Below are 18,292 nucleotides of genomic sequence, written 5' to 3' on the forward strand. Positions count from 1 at the left end.
AAAAGTGCAACACTAAAATGACATTTACTATGAAATAATATGTACAGTAAAACTGCGATCGCTCGAGGACGCCTGGGACAGAGCCAAATCCTCGAGGGAACCAATGTTTTGAACGACCCGAGTTTCAATTTCAGCTAATTTTAGCGGAACTCATGTATATAACATCATGTTTCCAATCTGTTATGAAATATCTTGTATCAGTGCATTTTAAGTTTGAAGTCGTCAAACCGACTGTTTACTAAGACACCGATTAAGTGTACCATTGTGGAAATCGCTCATATGTTCAAAGGCTGCTAAATGTAAAATGTAAAAAGAATTAACAATAAATAAATAAATAGAAATGTTTATTTTTACAAAATGCTTCATTACCTTCTCATAATTATCTTCCCAAATGCCCTTATCAACTATCATCGGTAATGCGTAAACAGTTATAAACGTTTTTTCACACCTTAGCTTCAACTGTCATTGCAATTTTTACAACTTGCAATTTTTTTTACACCTAGCAATTGTTTGTTAATTTCTGAACACGCGTTTGGGGAAATGTTAATTTCTGAACACGCGTTCGGGAAAAAGTGTGAAATTATGACCTCGAGGGAGCCATAAGGTTTTGTGCATGATTTATGTACTCGGGACCTACTATTGTGCTCGACTCATCGACATATTTAGGTTTCGATGCAGCGTAGATATATATTATATGAAAATAGAAGGAAAAATATTCGACTCTGTATTTGACTCTTATGGATTTTTGCAGATTTTGATTTCACTGGGCTGGCGCCCCGTGAAATCTGAATCTAAAAAAAAACACTCGAGTGGAATACAACCTCCAAGATCAAAGCGCACCATTTTTTCTCCACTTTCAGAAATTGAGCTGCATAAAATGGAATAAATCCTCAATTGTCATTTGCCAACAAATTAGTATGAACTCTAAGTAATTGTTAGCTGACATGAAATAATATCTTAATGATTAAGAATGGGCAGAATGAGCGTATAATATTACCTCCTTGGTTGAAACATTGTCAATGCAAAGTCTGATGCGTGGATTATGTATTGGCAGTGGCAGTGGGCGGACCGTGAACCACCCTCGAAAGTTGAATTTCTTAATGATTAAGCCTAGTACTTAATGATTGCCCATCTGCAATTATTTCATTGGCTGTAAATGCATGTTGTATTCTAAATACTAATATGTTAAAAAATGTGTAGAAAGAAAAAATTCTGAAGATTGAAAATCATTGCAAAACAAGTGAGAAAGAAAAAATCAATTAAGTATTGATTGCTTAACACCAATTGTCAGATATGAGGAGAAATGGCCATCCTTCCCACCTTTATCTATTATCTGTATACCATCAGTACAGTGATATCTGATGTCACTGGGTTGTATTGTTTGGACATAACTGCTTAGTTAGTGCAAATATGGTATTGGGGAAAAACTGCCGAGTCATTGACGTAGTAGTGCATTAATGTACACCAGATATCACCAGCCATACGAATGAATGAACACTTAAGCTCGGTGGCTTAGTTTAACATCTGTGTATTTTCTGTGTGATTAAATCGACCAAGGTAATGTCATTTATTTAAATCAGACTACATTGTATTTGTAATTATAACTTTTTTTAAATGGTTCGGTTTAAAACTATACAACGAAAAGGTGATTATGAGTTGGCAGTTTTCTCTCTTAAAGGTTTTTAACATGAGCGTTTAGTAACAGTTTAAATGATGTACGATATCAGTGAATATTCTGTCGATTATGTATATGGGAACGTGAGAGTTAAACTCAAAGGTATTTTAGATCCATTGGGTGAATGGAAGTGGGTAAAATTACTAATATGACGGTGTTAAACTTTCTACTGATATGATCAAAGCATTATATAAACATGAGTTTTATGAGGATAATGAGCCTGCAACTTCTGTAATATGTGGAGCATGTCCATTCAAATGCGTGATGCTAGAATGACACAGTAAATTGTAGGCAAAGTTTCATTCATTGCAGCGAGCGTGAAGTAATTTTTTCAAGACGAGGTAATTTGTATGAATTATATTGCTGTATGTTCTGTAGGGGATCATTTTGTCATCGACAGGGATGATGTGATTTTTTTTTTTAATTCATAATTCATTTTATCGAAAGCTGAATTTCAGGCTTAATGGATAAACATTTTATCGAGAAATATTTCTTTTGTTCTGACATGAATCAACATGGATTGTTTAAGGTGCTTTTTTGTGATCTTTCTTATTAATTTTATCTTTTCAGTTTATTATCAATTGATTGTTTGATGGATATAAAGTTGATGAGGATGTGTAGTTCTGAAATTAGATTGATCAGTTTCGAATTGATGATAAGTTTGTTTTTCAAAAACAACCATTTGCTGTGACTTAAATTAGTCGTTTAAATTTTGAGGCAGAAAATAACATCATTAGTCATTATTGCGAAGCTTCATTAATTTTGAAGTTATTTTAAGGGGCTAGACACCAGATGGTTCCAAAATCGGCAAATACAGTATTTCCACAAAACAAGCCTAGAATTGTCAATGCAAGCTAGTAGGAGGTCGATAATACATCACTTTACATGGTTAAAATAATAAACGCAACAATCATATTGCTGTCTCATCTGTGTTTCCCTGTTTGAAATAGTGCATAATGGTTTCTCAGTTTAAATCGTATCTGTTATGGAAACAGATTCATATACCGATGCTATTTTTAAACTTATTTGGGATTTATGTGGTAGACAACCCTAGTAAATTTCGAATTGGAAAAATGTGCAAAAACTGCGAAAGATGCATGTGTCGTAAGCGATGTGTTACATCAGTAAATAAGATTCATTTTGTTGAACACAACAATGTCAATTTTATGTAAGTTTTTGACAATTTTCTTTTTTTTTCTTGCAATTGTATCATCTGGTGTCAAGCCCCTTTATAGCTACATGAAGCTTTGTATTTTTTCATAATGTATAAAACAGATAACATAAACTATTGTAGATAAATGATAAAGAAGAATAAAAAATAATGTTTTCATCTAATGCATTTATATCAGTCATAAACTTATTCTAAATATATTCTAACTGACATAATTTATGCTTAATTTTCTATATTTATATGAGAAAACATTATCTTTTTAGAAATAAATCTAACATAGAAACGTGATGACACAAGAAGCTATTCCAGAGGATGAGACTGTAGGTTATGGTCCCTCCCAAGTATATGTACATTATATGAACCGCATCGTGCGATTTTGGGTCTTCGGACATTATTATAATATCATTACAAATTAATTATTTTTTTAATGTTCATTAATTTCTTCCAAACTTCAATCTTTTAAAGGATTGTCATTGGCACATTATTTTCTCAATGATTTATGACCTTAAGTTTACTCATGTTTCCAAAGCAACCAAGGATTTCGTCCTTACTACTTTGACTGCATTCATAGTCTGTGTTTAAAACGGCCCAACGGAATAATAATACAAAAATGAATAATCAATTTTTTTTTAATTTTTTTTATATGTTCCATAAAGATTCTGTGTTGCTAGTCATTTCAATAATGTACTTCTGTAATGATGACATGTGCATAACGTCAAATTTAGTATTCGAAATGTGCAATACATGGTCTCTCTTTTAAAGTTGTATCTTAGGCAATATAATTTAATTCAATTTAAATACCCAATAAAATAAGAAAAGCAAATATATCTCAGAAGGCCCAAAAGTGCTCATTGCGTCTCATATAATGATTAATCACATTGACCATGCTTGTTCTGAGGGTAATACTTCAATTACAATTTGACATTGACTTAATTTTGCCCTTCTAAGTAGCATCAAACATTTTATCGAAAAATGAATAACTATGAATATTTCCTGTAGAATGTACCATGTGATAAAAAAATCTTATATTTCTTTATGGAAAAGTTAGGATCCTTGCCAAAGGCTTGCTTTATATATTTTTTATTTTTATTGTATTAAATGACAATCAATGAAAGATCCCATATAAAAAAAAAAGTCCTTAAAAAAATATCATGAGTTTCCCAATTAAATTGTTTATAAATTGTAGACTAAAATAGTATTTTATGCCGGCATATATATATTTCTTTTATTCTTAACTGTGGTAGGAAATTTTAGCTGGGGCGTTCTTCGATCTTCTATTTGCTGTTGTATTCAACTTTGTTTAGAATTGCCAAATTTGTCCCAAAAAAAGGAAATTATGTGTTGGATTTCAGAATAAAAATTCTTGTCATCATTAAAAATCATTATATCTGAATATATTTCTCTTGCTTCAAGGGTTTGTCTGACTCCAGTGTTGTTTTCTAACCAATTTCGGACCAAAATTAAGGCCCATTCAGTGGTGTAGCTTATGCTAGATTAAAAGGCAGGGGCCTGCACATAATAACTCCAACCTCAGATGTGATAGCAAAATTTTATGCAAATTTTTCCTCTCTGTAATAGTTAAGCCCAGAATTATAGCTATTCTGGTTTTCCCAACCTAATCCTCCAGTACAAACAAAATTAAACCGTTGTAATATACAGACGTTATATCGGAAACAATAGAGTCAGTGGACTGTTACATGAATTTCAATAGCTCTAAATTCACCCTTTATTTGTACCGGCTTGGGAAAACCCAGTTATGTTAATTCCAGGCTATATATATTGTTAGGTACTGGTTGGGTGGGGGTAGTGGATGTCATGACTTTGGACCCTCCCAGTTTACCGCCTGCTTACAAAAATTGGTCTAGCTATGCTCCAGCCATTCCAAATGCATAAACATATATTTTTATCTGAAACTTAAAGTTTTGAAACAAAATATTTATAAATATTTTATTTTTAGTAAAAAAAAATAGATCCAAATCATATGATATGGAAGGGTTGATGATATAGAAAACAATTAATCACTTTCCTTTATTGTTTCTGTCTATTTTCAAAGCATAGGCCATATTGGAATTCCCAATTTCAGAAAAAAATGAAGCATTTTCCCAATAAGGAAAGCCCCATCCCAATTCCCAAAATGGTGAGAAAAACACTGGACTCTTTAGAATGTGAAACTTATAAGTATCACGGAATAAATATTTGTTTCTATAAAGAATGTGTAATTTCTTTGCAACAAATAAACATAATTTTTTTTTACATTTTGGTTTCAGAATTAGTTCCGTCTGATTAAAATGAATAAGTCACATTAACAAAGATCAAGTTTACATATTTTCTCATCAAATATTTTCCTTATTGTTTATGGCCATGAAAAGGTATAATTTTTCTCAATGACTTCACATTCAATAAGGCTTGCTTAAAAAATCATACTTTTAATGTGTCTACCGGTAAGGCCTAACAAACAGTAACATTTGGTTTGGGGTACCCGATCCTACCTACGAAATAGGTGCCGACACCACGGTTTTTATTGTCAGTTAGTAAAAAAAATATTTTTTATTAAAAAAAATTAGGTGTGTGTTTTTTTATATGTAGTTTAAAACCTTTAATGATTTATACAGAGGATTTCTTTACCACAATTATCCAATGATGATAAAAACATTCTTACATAGCCTAAAAAAACAGCCTAGTCCTACCTAACCTGTTTATAAAAAGGATGTAACCCTAACCAAACCATTTTCTGGCCTAATATACATGCTTCATACATGCTTCATGTATCACTAATTAAATGTTGTCAAAATCCAACCTATTATTAAAATAATGCAATCGTGATTGGTATATTTATATATACGCGTTTGAGTGCAATGAAACGCACTGGGTTATTTAAATATTGTTGAATAGCCACAAAACTTTGCAATGATTACCCTACCCGAGATATCACTCTCGGCTTTTCCCTGTGTCATTGTAAACGTGGATTTCTACCGACCTTCACCTTCCCTGATATACTAATCAATACTCGAAAGTAATTAAATTTTCTTAAACCGTTTATTTTGGGCTTTTTAAACCGTAAAACACTATAAGGGTGTGTATCAGCAGTCGATAGCACAAAATCATTTCGATGATTAAATGCCTGTCATCATATGATGACTGTAATGATATATATATCTCAAAAAATGGTTTGTTTGCTTTTTATCTTCTAGCTCACGTTTGCTGCATTTAAAGTGCATTTTTTTTTTTTTTCATTTTTAGCCCAGTGCATGAGATAAGAACTGTTACTAAAATACCAGACTGACATGTCGACTTTAAATATATACAGTTTATTCCTTTATGTGGTTCATACTTTTGGAGTTGGTTATTTATTTCTTTCGTCTATTATCGTAATTATGTTGGTTTCATGAACTGTTTGGCTGTGATCATTCGTGGAGTTTACGTCATTGCTTTCTTAATGTGGATATTATCATGATTATGATCTGCTAGTGTAAGTGTTTTTAAAATGCATATATATATATATATATATATATATATATATATATATATATATATATATATATATATATATATATATTTTTTTCACAAATTTTAACAAAACTAAGTATGTGTTAAAGTATTTGTAAATTGTTTTTTGTAAAACCTTAAATATGTTTAAAGTTAAAGCATTGTTAAAATGTGAGGCAATAATGTTTGAAAGGTAATGAATCCCATGTTACAGTTTGTTTTTATTTTTTATAGTTTACAAAGGTTTGATTTTAAAACTTGACGCCATCATTTTTAGCAACAATAACAATATCAACGATGACCTTTATTTGGTATAACTGCTATTTTTATATCACAACAACCAAGATTAAGGAAGAAATTACATTGTGGGGGATTCGAAAGTTATTAAGGAATACTATGACTTCAACACAATATTTATTAACACAAGTATATGGTAGTCAGTCATTTTGACCATCACGTTTGTTTATATAAATATATATATAGCATAAGATTTGGTGTCCATTCTATGGTTAAAAACAAAAATGCTTGAAATGCCATAAATAAATCAACTTTTGCGTCTTTTCATCAAAATGGGGAAAGAAACAAAATCCCATGGAAAAAATACCCCCACTATTTTTTGATTTCGCAGACAAAATCCCCTCCCTCATATGTGACTCCATCTTTTATAGCCATTTTCAAAGATTATTTACTATACATAATTATTGTACAAGTTGTAAAATTATATGTATTTTATTTTATTACTTGAAAACAGATTTTATGATATTTTCGATTCTTTTTTTTACTTTTTCAAAAGACACGAAAAAATGGTTGGGAGATTTTCTGTGATTAGGGGTAGGGGATGGGGGAGATTTATTCCCACACTCCCTGGAATGACAGCCCTTAAAACGCCCAATGGCTATAGTTCAGACTAATGTATTTTATCTGCTTTAATTGGGTAGAAACCAGAATGGGTCTCCCTTTTGGTGCAACCAATGGTCGGATTTTAACCAACAGACTCTTGGATAATCACCAAACCGTTGTACCACAAGCCGAGTGAATCAATATGTTAGTCTTGAAAGCGCTGAGTTTTAAGATGGATATAAGCAATTATAGGCTACATTTTAAATCCATAATATTCTTAAACTTGCCAAGTATGGCTTTATTCAATAAATGACTTAAGGATGTCAACATTCTATGATAATTGATTCACATGTGACTTTTGCCTTGCATAATATTGTTATTGAAGAAAAACAGGTAACCATATGCTTTCTAAAATCGAATGTTATATACATCTACTGTGGATTTGGAATGACATTTAAAGGATCATTTAAAAGCGAGAATGCTCAAAATAGATTTCATTTCTTTGTTTTCCCATATATGCCAGGGCATGAAGTACATTCGTACATTCGTGGTAGGGAAAAAATCTGCTTTATCATTCAGCATCCTGGGGAATAAATATCACGATATTGATTCAGGAGAAAAAGGAGGGATTAGGAATATAACTGAGAACCAAATCAGCACATTTCCGAGAACTGTCAGAGATGACAATGCAATTTTCCTGGCATTAAGATTGGAGTTACGTGACATTTCTTTAACAAAGATGTGATTTTTTGGTATACATGTGTGTGTTGAAGACAAATCTTGATTTTTATTTTTATTAAGGATAAGTAAATATACCATAGTAAAATGTAAGGACTGTAAGGATAAAACTGTTTGCTGTCGTTCAGTGAAATATTTTGCTTGAAAAATCTGTTATACAATAATATTGAGCTGTTTTATTTTTCTGAAATTCATTGCTTAAAGCCTCAAATATTCTATACCAGGTTAATTGTGAAATTTAATTTGCCATTCATGATGTCAATACCGTGCTATTAATTGTACTATTATGATAAGTAGAATGAAAGAGCTTCGTAATGGTGTACATAGGTATGAGGCACTAACCGTGTCGTAAGAACTGCGCGATTTTGGCAGGCTTAAAATGGTTCAGTCAAGCATTATTGGCTGTCACTGCTCGATCCGTGTACGTATATACATTGTTATACAGTGGATGGTAGTTGAAGGTTTAATTCATTGCTGATGGTCATTCTTAACACACATTGATGGTGAAAGGATATCAGTGTCGGATAATTTATTGATATAAAAATATGCTATTGGATATTTTGGATGAAATTGAAAGTGTATAAAATCGTAAGGAATTTTTTTTTAATTATAATAGTTATGTTCCACAGTAATTTTATCTCAATGAAAAACACATTTATAAGTAGGGTTTAGGAAATTCTTAGGGAAAACACCGATGGTTAAAAGATTGTTATTGTATAGGTTCCATGTACAATGTTAAATAGGAATTATTTTTTCTTTTATTTTCTGTGTTAAACTTGAAAGTATTTTTTTGGCTATATTTGTTTGTTCATTATAAAAAAAAAGTTTCATGTGGTTTTCTCTATTTGAGATTTTCCTTCAAATATAAATAGAAATAATAAAGATAATTTTATGTATATTTTGTATTTAATATGTGTTTAAATAAAACCAAACACATCAAGTTTGAATCGCAGATATCATTTTTTTATAATTTTGAATTTTATGGTGTTTTTGCTTTTTCTTTTATACTAAACATTATTTTCTGAAATAAATGAAAATTTATGATGTTCAATTACATTTTACAACTCCTAAAACCTTATTATTGATGACAAATGTGTAGAAAACATCAACGATTAATTAAATAATATATTTTATTTTATTTTCAGGCAGGAATACCATGAACTATATTTGACATTAAGTCTCAGTCAAAATGAGCATAAAACAAGAAAAGATGCATGTCAACAACGAATGCGAGTTGTCAGACTTTGAGAAGAAGATTGCTGACCGGGCGGAATTTTCCTCGTGCTACAGGCCGCGTCCTGTAACAACCGAGAAGTCAGATGGCAACATGCATTTTAATATCATGAAACATCCAAAGGAGGCTTTGGAAGTTATGAATTCGTTAAGACGATCAGAAAAATTGTGTGATGTAACGTTATTAGTTGGTGACGAGAAATTTTTGTGTCACAAAATCGTGCTAGCATCAGCCAGTTCTTACTTTCGTGCAATGTTCACGGGGGGAATGCGCGAAGAGGAAATGAGTGTTATTCCGTTACACGGAATTCATCCATGTACCCTCCATATGTTGATAGAGTTTACCTACACTGCAGAAATTAGTGTTAGTGAACAGAACGTCTGTTACTTATTACCAGCGGCAACTATGTTTCAAATGAACCATGTTGTGGAGGCCTGTAGTGTATTTTTAGAACAACAGTTGGACGCTAGCAACTGCATTGGAATAACAGACTTTGCCAGTGAACATGGGTGCTTGGATTTAGAATCGAAGGCTCGAGAGTATATTTATAAACATTTTTCTGAAGTGATAAAATGTGACGAATTTTTGCAACTTTCCCCGTGTCAATTAGTAAATTTGATTAAACAGGACGAACTTAATATTAAATGTGAATCTGAGATTTTCAATGCTGTGATTCGGTGGGTAAACCACGACTCTGAAAAGAGACTATGTAAACTGCAAGGGATGCTCTCCGCAGTACGATGCCATTTCTTATCACCCCATTTCCTCGAAAAACAACTTAAACACTGCACAGTGCTGAAAAAGACACCACAGTGCTTAGAATACCTGTCAAAAATATTCCAGGGCTTAAAGCTGCACCAAACTTGCACAGAAAAACCTCGAAAACCATGTTCCCCGTTAGTTATTTATTCTGCTGGTGGATATCTCAGACAGTCTTTAAGTACATTTGAATGCTTTAATCCGCAAACAAACCAGTGGCAAAAACTATCAGACTTACCGACTCCGCGCAGCGGACTTTGCGGTTGTGTAGTCAAAGGTTCATTTTATGCCGTCGGTGGCCGTAACAACTCCTCAGATGGAAATTTGGACTCAAACTCGTTAGATATGTATGATCAGTTTAGACATTGTTGGGTGTCTCGTTGCCCGATGGTGGTACCGAGAAATCGTGTCGGGGTTTGTGCAATGGACAATATGATATATGCCGTCGGCGGTTCTCAAGGACAGATACAACATAATTCTGCAGAAAGGTGGGTTTTCGGGTTGAACTTGCAGGTGGGCTGATTCAAACAAGAATACTAGGAGTGATATTTTAAGTGAGATTTTCAGTGTGTAGAATTGCTGTTGAAAATCTCTCCTTGGTATGAATCACTTCTAGGGACTTCTTGAAGAGACGGTTCCCATCTCAACTTTTAGCAGTTATCATAGCTCTGATTCGGCTATTATATATAAACCACATTGTAACATCTTTTTGTCCTTTATTGATGCAAAAGTTATCGAAGAAACATTGAACTTTTTTTTATAAGACCTTATTTGAAAACAATAAGGGCGCTTATCATCACAGTCATTGGATAAATAGGAGCCATTATTAAAAAATCTCTATGTTGTTCAAATACATTTTGTTACAGAAGTGTCTGTGAGTTTTGCTTAATTCTAACATTAAATTTTACACTTAAATATTTAACATTGGATGTGGATAGGTAATCTTCCCCAAATGACTAAAAAAGCTGTGAGTTTCTAAAAATTCAAAGGTGGTTTGCACAGATTTTGAAAGAAAAAATGCTAGGAAGATTTTCCTGTTGATTACCCGGTATACCATTTTTTTTATCATGTAAATTATTTTCATGAAAAGCCATACTTCTTTCGAGAGAATATTTCATTTCTATATATTCCCAGTAACAGAAAAATAGTTTGATTTCATGAGGTTCCCTTCAAAAATATGAAAATGAGAATTAATGTATATAGGGTATTCAACCCTTTAAAAGAAAGATTTATATGTGAATGTTCAGTGTTTACTGATAGACTTAAGGAGTACTTTAATACAAGAATTATATTTTTTATACAAGTATTCTATAATCTTGACAAAGATTGTACAATAATAGTATAAAAAATATAATTCTTGTAACTTATTACTGGTTACTGTTCCCCGTCATTATTGATAAGGCTGTGAATATCTATTTATTTATTTTTTTAAATGGGGGGGGGGTCAAAGGGGTGTGGCATAACAATGCACTTTTATTGTCCTTAGTCTTAACAAAGCCATAAAAATACATGTATTTATTTATGTTAAAAATTTTGCTTACTGAATAAGTAGTATGTATGTTATTTTGTAGATACGCCAAGTTTGTACAGTGTTTTTCCTATGGATCGGTATTTTAAATGCCCTACATGATCTTAACTATAATCAAACAAATCCCCCCGTTTAACAATACACTTCATATATTTTTCAACTTTTAATTAAATACGGGGGTAATGAAGATAAAATATTATGATTGCGCTATTGTTGTATTGTTCAAACACGGCAAAAACAAACAATAGCTGAGTTACATTGATTTTATCCAACTGGTTTAGGTCATTGTTAGTCAAACCGATGAAAGAATTTGCCAAGTCATAGCCAAGTATTACAGTCATTATATTATATATGACTCTAGCAAATATAATAAGTTACGATAGGTATTATATGACAGATAATGAATATGCGTTATTTCAAGAGGGCCAGTTTTATGGTCGTAAGTGGCAGTGTGGTGTTTAAATTATTATGTCCTTTTTCTGTTTTATTTTCCTGTCAGAAGTCGCTTTCTGATATAAAAAATTATGATTGTTATAAAAAATTATTTTCATATGAATTTGAATACTTACCGGTACTCAAAATATGTTCATTTTCTTGTTTGCTAACCAAAAAAATTGAGGTATACAAATTGAGAATGTATATGTCTTTGTTTTATAGTTTTTATTGAAAAAAATATAAAAATGCTGCTTTTATAATTAGTTGAACTTTCAAGTTATTTTAAATTCTTAAGCAAAGTTTGGAACAAAAAGAACAAAGCTAAAAAAAGTTAATTAAGGTAATGCTAAGTGAAAATAATTTTTAAGAATGAATTATAGAAGTAAAATAAAAGATATTATATAGTTATCAAAATGAAACTTTTAAATGAACAGGCCCGAATTCTGACAGAAGAACTTGTCATCAAAGTAATTTAATAAGCCCTGCATTATAAATTCCAGAATTTGAGCAAGCCCGGAAAGCATCTTACCAGTGCGGGGCTTAAGCGGGCTTGGGCTTACTTCAACCACTGATTTTAACATGAATCATAATTTAGACAAAATTTTCTGTTTCTATTTGTATTGAATACATTCATATTGATTAACTACAATTTATACAGAAAGCAACAAAATATTATACCCTCGAGAAAGTTCGTAGAGTGGTCAAGTGAATTAATTTCTTCCATATTCATGTCATTATGTTATTGTTACAATTATCTTGATACACAAGGGAGAAAAATTTTAGGCTTGAACTTATGAGTAACATTAAACTATTGGAATGGCTGTGACATTCCAATGTTTTTGTTGTACAATATAAATATTTATGTTCTAATGTTCTTTACAAAAGTTCTGACCATTTCCTTAATGGATTTTCAAATTTTGTATTGCAAATTGACCAATTGTACTTCTTACAGTAAAGCGTCTTTCTTTATAGTAACGGAACTTAAAAATAAGAGCAGATAATCATTTCTAATACATTAATAACAAGTATTAAGTGGAACAATTAAAAAATCAACATTTGAAAACTGTTTGAAGTGACACTTGTATTTAAAATCAATAGATACACATGTATAACACACATAAATATTGAGTGATAAGCCTTCAACTTTTTACTAAATAATGCGTTTATGGAAAATATTAATAACTGATGACAAGATTGTAACCATGCATTAAATAGCTGAAAACGCAAAAATATTAAATGACTGGTGAGTGCTAACAGATTTACAGTGATCAACTATCGTCTTAAAGGGTAGAAATACCGTGTTTTCAGCATCTTTATTTCTTATTCATCACGGTAACCGACACAAGAACAATTTCTTCGATATATATTAATCCTTTTTGGTATATCAAAGCAATGGTTTCAATTATGGTTCATCTTATTTGGGAGTAGGAGTGCAACTTTAAAGTAATTCATGTTTATCTTCATCTTGAATGAAAAACCTTGAACTCATGTGATTTATTTTTTTTGAATCGCTACATTATTAATCATTTAAGTTTTGCTAAACATAATGATAATGGATTGCAGGGATTAGCTTTTCATTTCACCGAAATTAAACAACACCTTGGCTGCGAACTATTTTTATTTTTAATTATTTGCGGAATTTTTTTTTTTCTCTAAAACATGATTTTGGTGGTTATTTTATTTTCTTCAAGGACATTCAAATTGCTTGAACCAGTAATTTGTAGGGCGATTTTATTGGTGTTTGCTCAAATTTGTATTTATAGATGTATTGATTTAAAGACGTAATAAAACAATTTTCTCTCAATTAATTTTCAGATATGACCCAGACCTAGATCGGTGGCAGTTGATCGCGCCCATGAACTCCAAGCGTATAGGAGTCGGACTGGCGTGCATAAATCGGCTTCTATTTGCAGTTGGCGGTTTTGACGGCAAGGAGCGCCTGAGGAGTGTAGAACGTTATGACCCAGAAAAGGATGAGTGGACCGTTGTTGCTCCAATGAACAACACTCGTAGTGGAGCAGGTACGATTATAATGAATTACGGTACTTAAAATGGGGTACTTAAAAAGTGCATTTCAAAAAAAAAAATAATCAAAGAATGTGTTTTAAAGTGCTACATGTGAATAGTCTATTGGAATATAGAAAGTCATACCATTTGAAAAAAACAAAAAACAAAGACTCCTAAGCTGAAAACAATGTTTGTCCGCTTTTATAACATAAAAATTTATCATTCTGAAACAATTTGTGGACTATTTGTTCAAACAAAGCCATTGTAATGCATTATTATGTCCGTTTTTGTGAAAGTGAGAAAGCGAAATAAATAGCGCAGTAAATGTCAATGTTTTAATAATTACGCTAGATTATCTTCTCTGAATAATTAATTTTATTGCCACTTTGATAGTGCTAGTACTAGGTAAATATATTAAATAAATGACAATATAAAGAAAATAGCATTATGAATGACGTGAAAATGGGAATAAGTTGTCATACTACGAGATTGATAGTTTCGAGTCAACTCAACTCAAATTAATTTGTTCTCTTTAAACAGAGAAAAGGCTTTCATTTTCTTGTAATTACGTAATTTAATGGCTGCAACAGTTTGGTGTTAAACATTAATAATAAGAAAACAAACATTTTTACCTTTAAATTACACGAAATCATAATTCACTTGTTTTGACATTTCACGAAAATGATCAAACAATTTTTTTTTATAATTGCTCATAAACAAATGTTTAATTTGCTATCTAGATATCATAAAAATTTGAGGATTAATAATGTTAGATTTTTGAAAGTGACAGCAACAGTTAAAACGCAACACCCACGTTGCATCACATGACGGCATTAAAATGATATATTGCGGACACATTTATGTATCAGTTGATAGCTAAAAAGACATTTAAATGATAGAAATGGAAAAAAATGTGAACGTGAAAACAAAGATTTCCATACCTGTTATACAATTTAATATAAGCATACAATGTAATATAAGCTTAGCACTATTTATATAAGTAATAACAATTTTACGAAATATATTTTATATTTTTATAAATGGCTGGCTTAAGTATTAGAACAAACATTACCAATTTCTCGTGCATCATCGTGCCAACGTGAGTGACTCAACATAAGTTAAATAAGTAATTTATAGTTCATCACAATCATTGTTTAATACATATAGTTCAAACTAAGATCGAGAAACCGGGAAGGCCTTCAAAGCTTTGAAAACACAAGATGATTCATAAACCATTACTTAAAACATCCTTGTCGTAAATTTGTTGTGACTTAACGTGATGTCGCCAAGTCTTACTAAGATAATGAATTATCACTTTTTCTTTTTTTTGTAAATTTGTAGCAATAAAGGATCCAAGCCTCATTGACAAAACAACATCTGTATGTGAATGCGCCATATAACATCAGTCTAATAAAACAGTTCTACACCCAATAACAAAGCAGATATGAAATCACCTTATATAATAGTCGACAAAATTAGTCTTTTGGATGAATAAGCCTGAGGCTTTATAAAAACCAGAATTTTGGCAAGCCCGGGAAATATTTTGCCAGTGTTTGGCTTGCAGGCTTATGCTCATTCTGACCAATGAGTTTATAACATTCTATTACGAAGACGTCACATAAATGCGATGTTTTCAATTTTTCTTGTCCTTCCTGACTTCAGGGGTTGCCGCCCTAGAGGGTCACATCTATGCTGTGGGTGGCTACGATAGCTCTAGCCAGTTGCAGACCGTGGAACGCTACAACCTACAAGCAGATGTTTGGGAATTTGTCGCCCCAATGAAATCCCCGCGAAGTGCTCTTAGTGTTGCAGTTATTGGAGGAAAGTTGTATGCTTTAGGTAAGCATATTTCAATAGTGGGTCTTTTTTATTATGCCTTTTATATTATTTTCAAAATTTTCTTTTATTTTTAAGAAAAAAAATGAAAAATTATATCGTAAAAATCAAATGAATGAAAAGCATTACAATTAAGACTGAAGTAAAACAAGACCATTTATCATTGTATGAGGAGTAATAACAGTTTAGCGTTTGTGGTAATTAATTATAGGACATCAGGTGTCATAAATATAAGCTTTGCATCTGTTTTTAGACAATTGCATTTTATGGAGAAAAATAATTTATTGCTTAACATAGGAAATCATACATGTGACTTCATTTAGCACGTCTTGAGGTTCAAGGTGAAGTTCAAGTTGAATTTAATTTGGATGTTGTTAATTTTTTATTCTGTCAGAAGATCCGGACGAAAATAGCCACAAAATATTTCATTTTCATCAGTTCAAAGCAATTAGCATGCAAAAATATTTAAAGAATATGATATTTATATTGCGTTCTTGGCTTTTACAGGTGGCTATGATGGTGGGGATTTCTTGTCGACGGTAGAATGTTACGATCCCGACAAAGACGAGTGGACGGACGTCAGCTACATGACATGTGGTCGCAGCGGGCACGGTGTCGCTGTCGGGGCAGAACCTCTCGGCAGCTGACATTGTGCTTCATGAGTTGAAGAGACAACAAGATCGTTAAATCCCAGCTCTTGGACAAATGGACGAATGTTCTCAAGACCAAGAGCAACCTATTTCTGAGATTGTCCAATGTTTTCTTACGACCATGAGTGGAAAATCTTAGTCAACAGTTCTCGGAACTTGGTGCTTACAACCCTAAATTGATCTGACATTTGCAAGGAATAACAGCGAAATATCAAAAGTCATCTGATATGCAATGGAACAGTTTTAGCACCATGTTTGCTTTGCGAACGGTATTGTGTTGATAAGTTTGCGACATTGTCACGAAGTCTAAGGTTATGTTGAAAACATATCGTGAATTGTGTGAATCACGAGACGATCAATTTTATTGACTTGTGAATATTATATTTATATATATATTCTGTCTGAACATTCTTATCGACCTGATGACATGTAAACAAGAAGATCGATTTAGTAGACTCTTTGATATGAATTGTCCCAACATGATAATCGATCGATTTCATGTAAATGTGAAGTCCCTTTGTTTTGAAAGGAACGTGCCAGTATTTTGCTAAGATAAGTTGTGAAGCATCATTGTGAAAAACATCTGTGTTTTAATATTCATATGAATCATTTATTTGTGATGGCCAGTGAAGTACGACCCCAAGAACTGCATTCATTGTTTCACCAGTGATACAGAGTTAATAAATGTTGTCTTCACATTTTTCGTTTTAACATTTGAAGTATGACGGATGCAGTTCAGAATAAGTTTGTTTGAAGCTATTGTCTTTTGAAAGTATTACATGGTTTATCCATTTCATAAAACCATAAGTTGAAATTAAGTTAAAGATTAAAAAGCCTGCCATTTCAAATTGTGGAAAATCACTTAAAGAAAATAAAAATCAGGGACAAATCAACACACTGAATTGTAAAATTTTGTATAACTTCAATTACTTATTTTTAATATTTTTTAAAAAGATTTACTATCAAAATTTTACGTTTTGAGTATATGAAGAATATAGTTATTAACATTTCACTGTCCTTATTAGAAACAGAAAAATTTAATACAATTGAAAACATTTTTTTATTTTTTTTTGTATGTTTTTTAAAAACAAGTTGTTTTTTTATAATACATTTTTAGAAAAAGGACCCTTGATTAAGGGTTGTGAATTTTATTTATCTCATATTTTTTTATGGCATCATTGAAATTTGTATTTGAAATAATTGTTTAACTTTTAAATTAAAGAAAAAATATCATTAATCTTGATTTAGTGGGGGGTTTTTGGCATTATAAAAAAAAAGCTTAATATGTACTGGAAAAATATCCTTGGATCTGTCAGTGGGTTGAAAGCTCTGTAGAGCTTTTGGTGTAATTTTCATTACTTGGCTTGAAATAAATCTTATCTTAAAACTTGCAACATATATCCATACCTGGATGTTGTCTTACTGAGCCATCAGAAAAGATGAATTTCTGTTTTAATTATTATTATATGTGATTGTTGTTGTTGTTACCAAATGAGATATTTTGCATAATGTAACATTTGCAAATATTCACCCATTGTTCTATTATTTTGTTATAAAATATTACATTGTTGTTAATACAATAAGCTTTTTAAAATATGATCATTGTATCATAAAATAAAAGAATTTCAAACAACTTGAGTTTGTTCCAGTATGTCAGTGAGTTGTCAAAAAAATAGCCTGCAAGCCTTGCGCTGGTAAAATTCTTCCAGGGCTTGCTCAAATTCTGTATTTTATATAGCAGAGCTTGATGAATTATATTTCTGCGAACATTTGTAAAAGAATTCAGGCTCATTTATTTAAAAGTTGACTTTCAATGACTGGTATTTTAGCTTGTCCTTCATGGCCATGTTTTGTTGTTGATGTCGTACAGACACATCAATGTTGATCAGAATTTATATGTTACCATTCAAATACACATTGACTATGCCTACGG

At 31.6% G+C, this 18,292-nt stretch overlaps 1 protein-coding gene across 6 annotated transcripts in view; it reads left to right on the forward strand.

The window, feature by feature from the left end:
• Positions 1-17,986, forward strand: part of LOC128214550 (kelch-like ECH-associated protein 1) — a 41,132-nt gene extending 23,146 nt beyond the window's left edge. For 2 of the 6 annotated variants that reach the window (XM_052921075.1, XM_052921077.1), the window contains exons 3-6: positions 9,056-10,391; positions 13,682-13,887; positions 15,536-15,712; positions 16,217-17,986. In XM_052921075.1, coding sequence (XP_052777035.1) covers positions 9,100-10,391; positions 13,682-13,887; positions 15,536-15,712; positions 16,217-16,356 — 1,815 coding nt within the window. In that variant the 5' untranslated portion in view covers positions 9,056-9,099 and the 3' untranslated portion in view covers positions 16,357-17,986. Of the gene's footprint in view, positions 1-1,440; positions 1,558-1,893; positions 2,017-6,160; positions 6,316-8,339; positions 8,499-9,055; positions 10,392-13,681; positions 13,888-15,535; positions 15,713-16,216 lie in introns of those variants that run through there. The other 4 variants (XM_052921079.1, XM_052921081.1, XM_052921078.1 and 1 more) reach the window with 4 other exon arrangements.
• The last annotated feature ends 306 nt before the right edge of the window (positions 17,987-18,292 follow it).

The sequence above is a fragment of the Mya arenaria genome, chromosome 13 (assembly GCF_026914265.1).
Source record: "Mya arenaria isolate MELC-2E11 chromosome 13, ASM2691426v1".
Lineage (NCBI taxonomy): Eukaryota > Metazoa > Mollusca > Bivalvia > Myida > Myidae > Mya > Mya arenaria.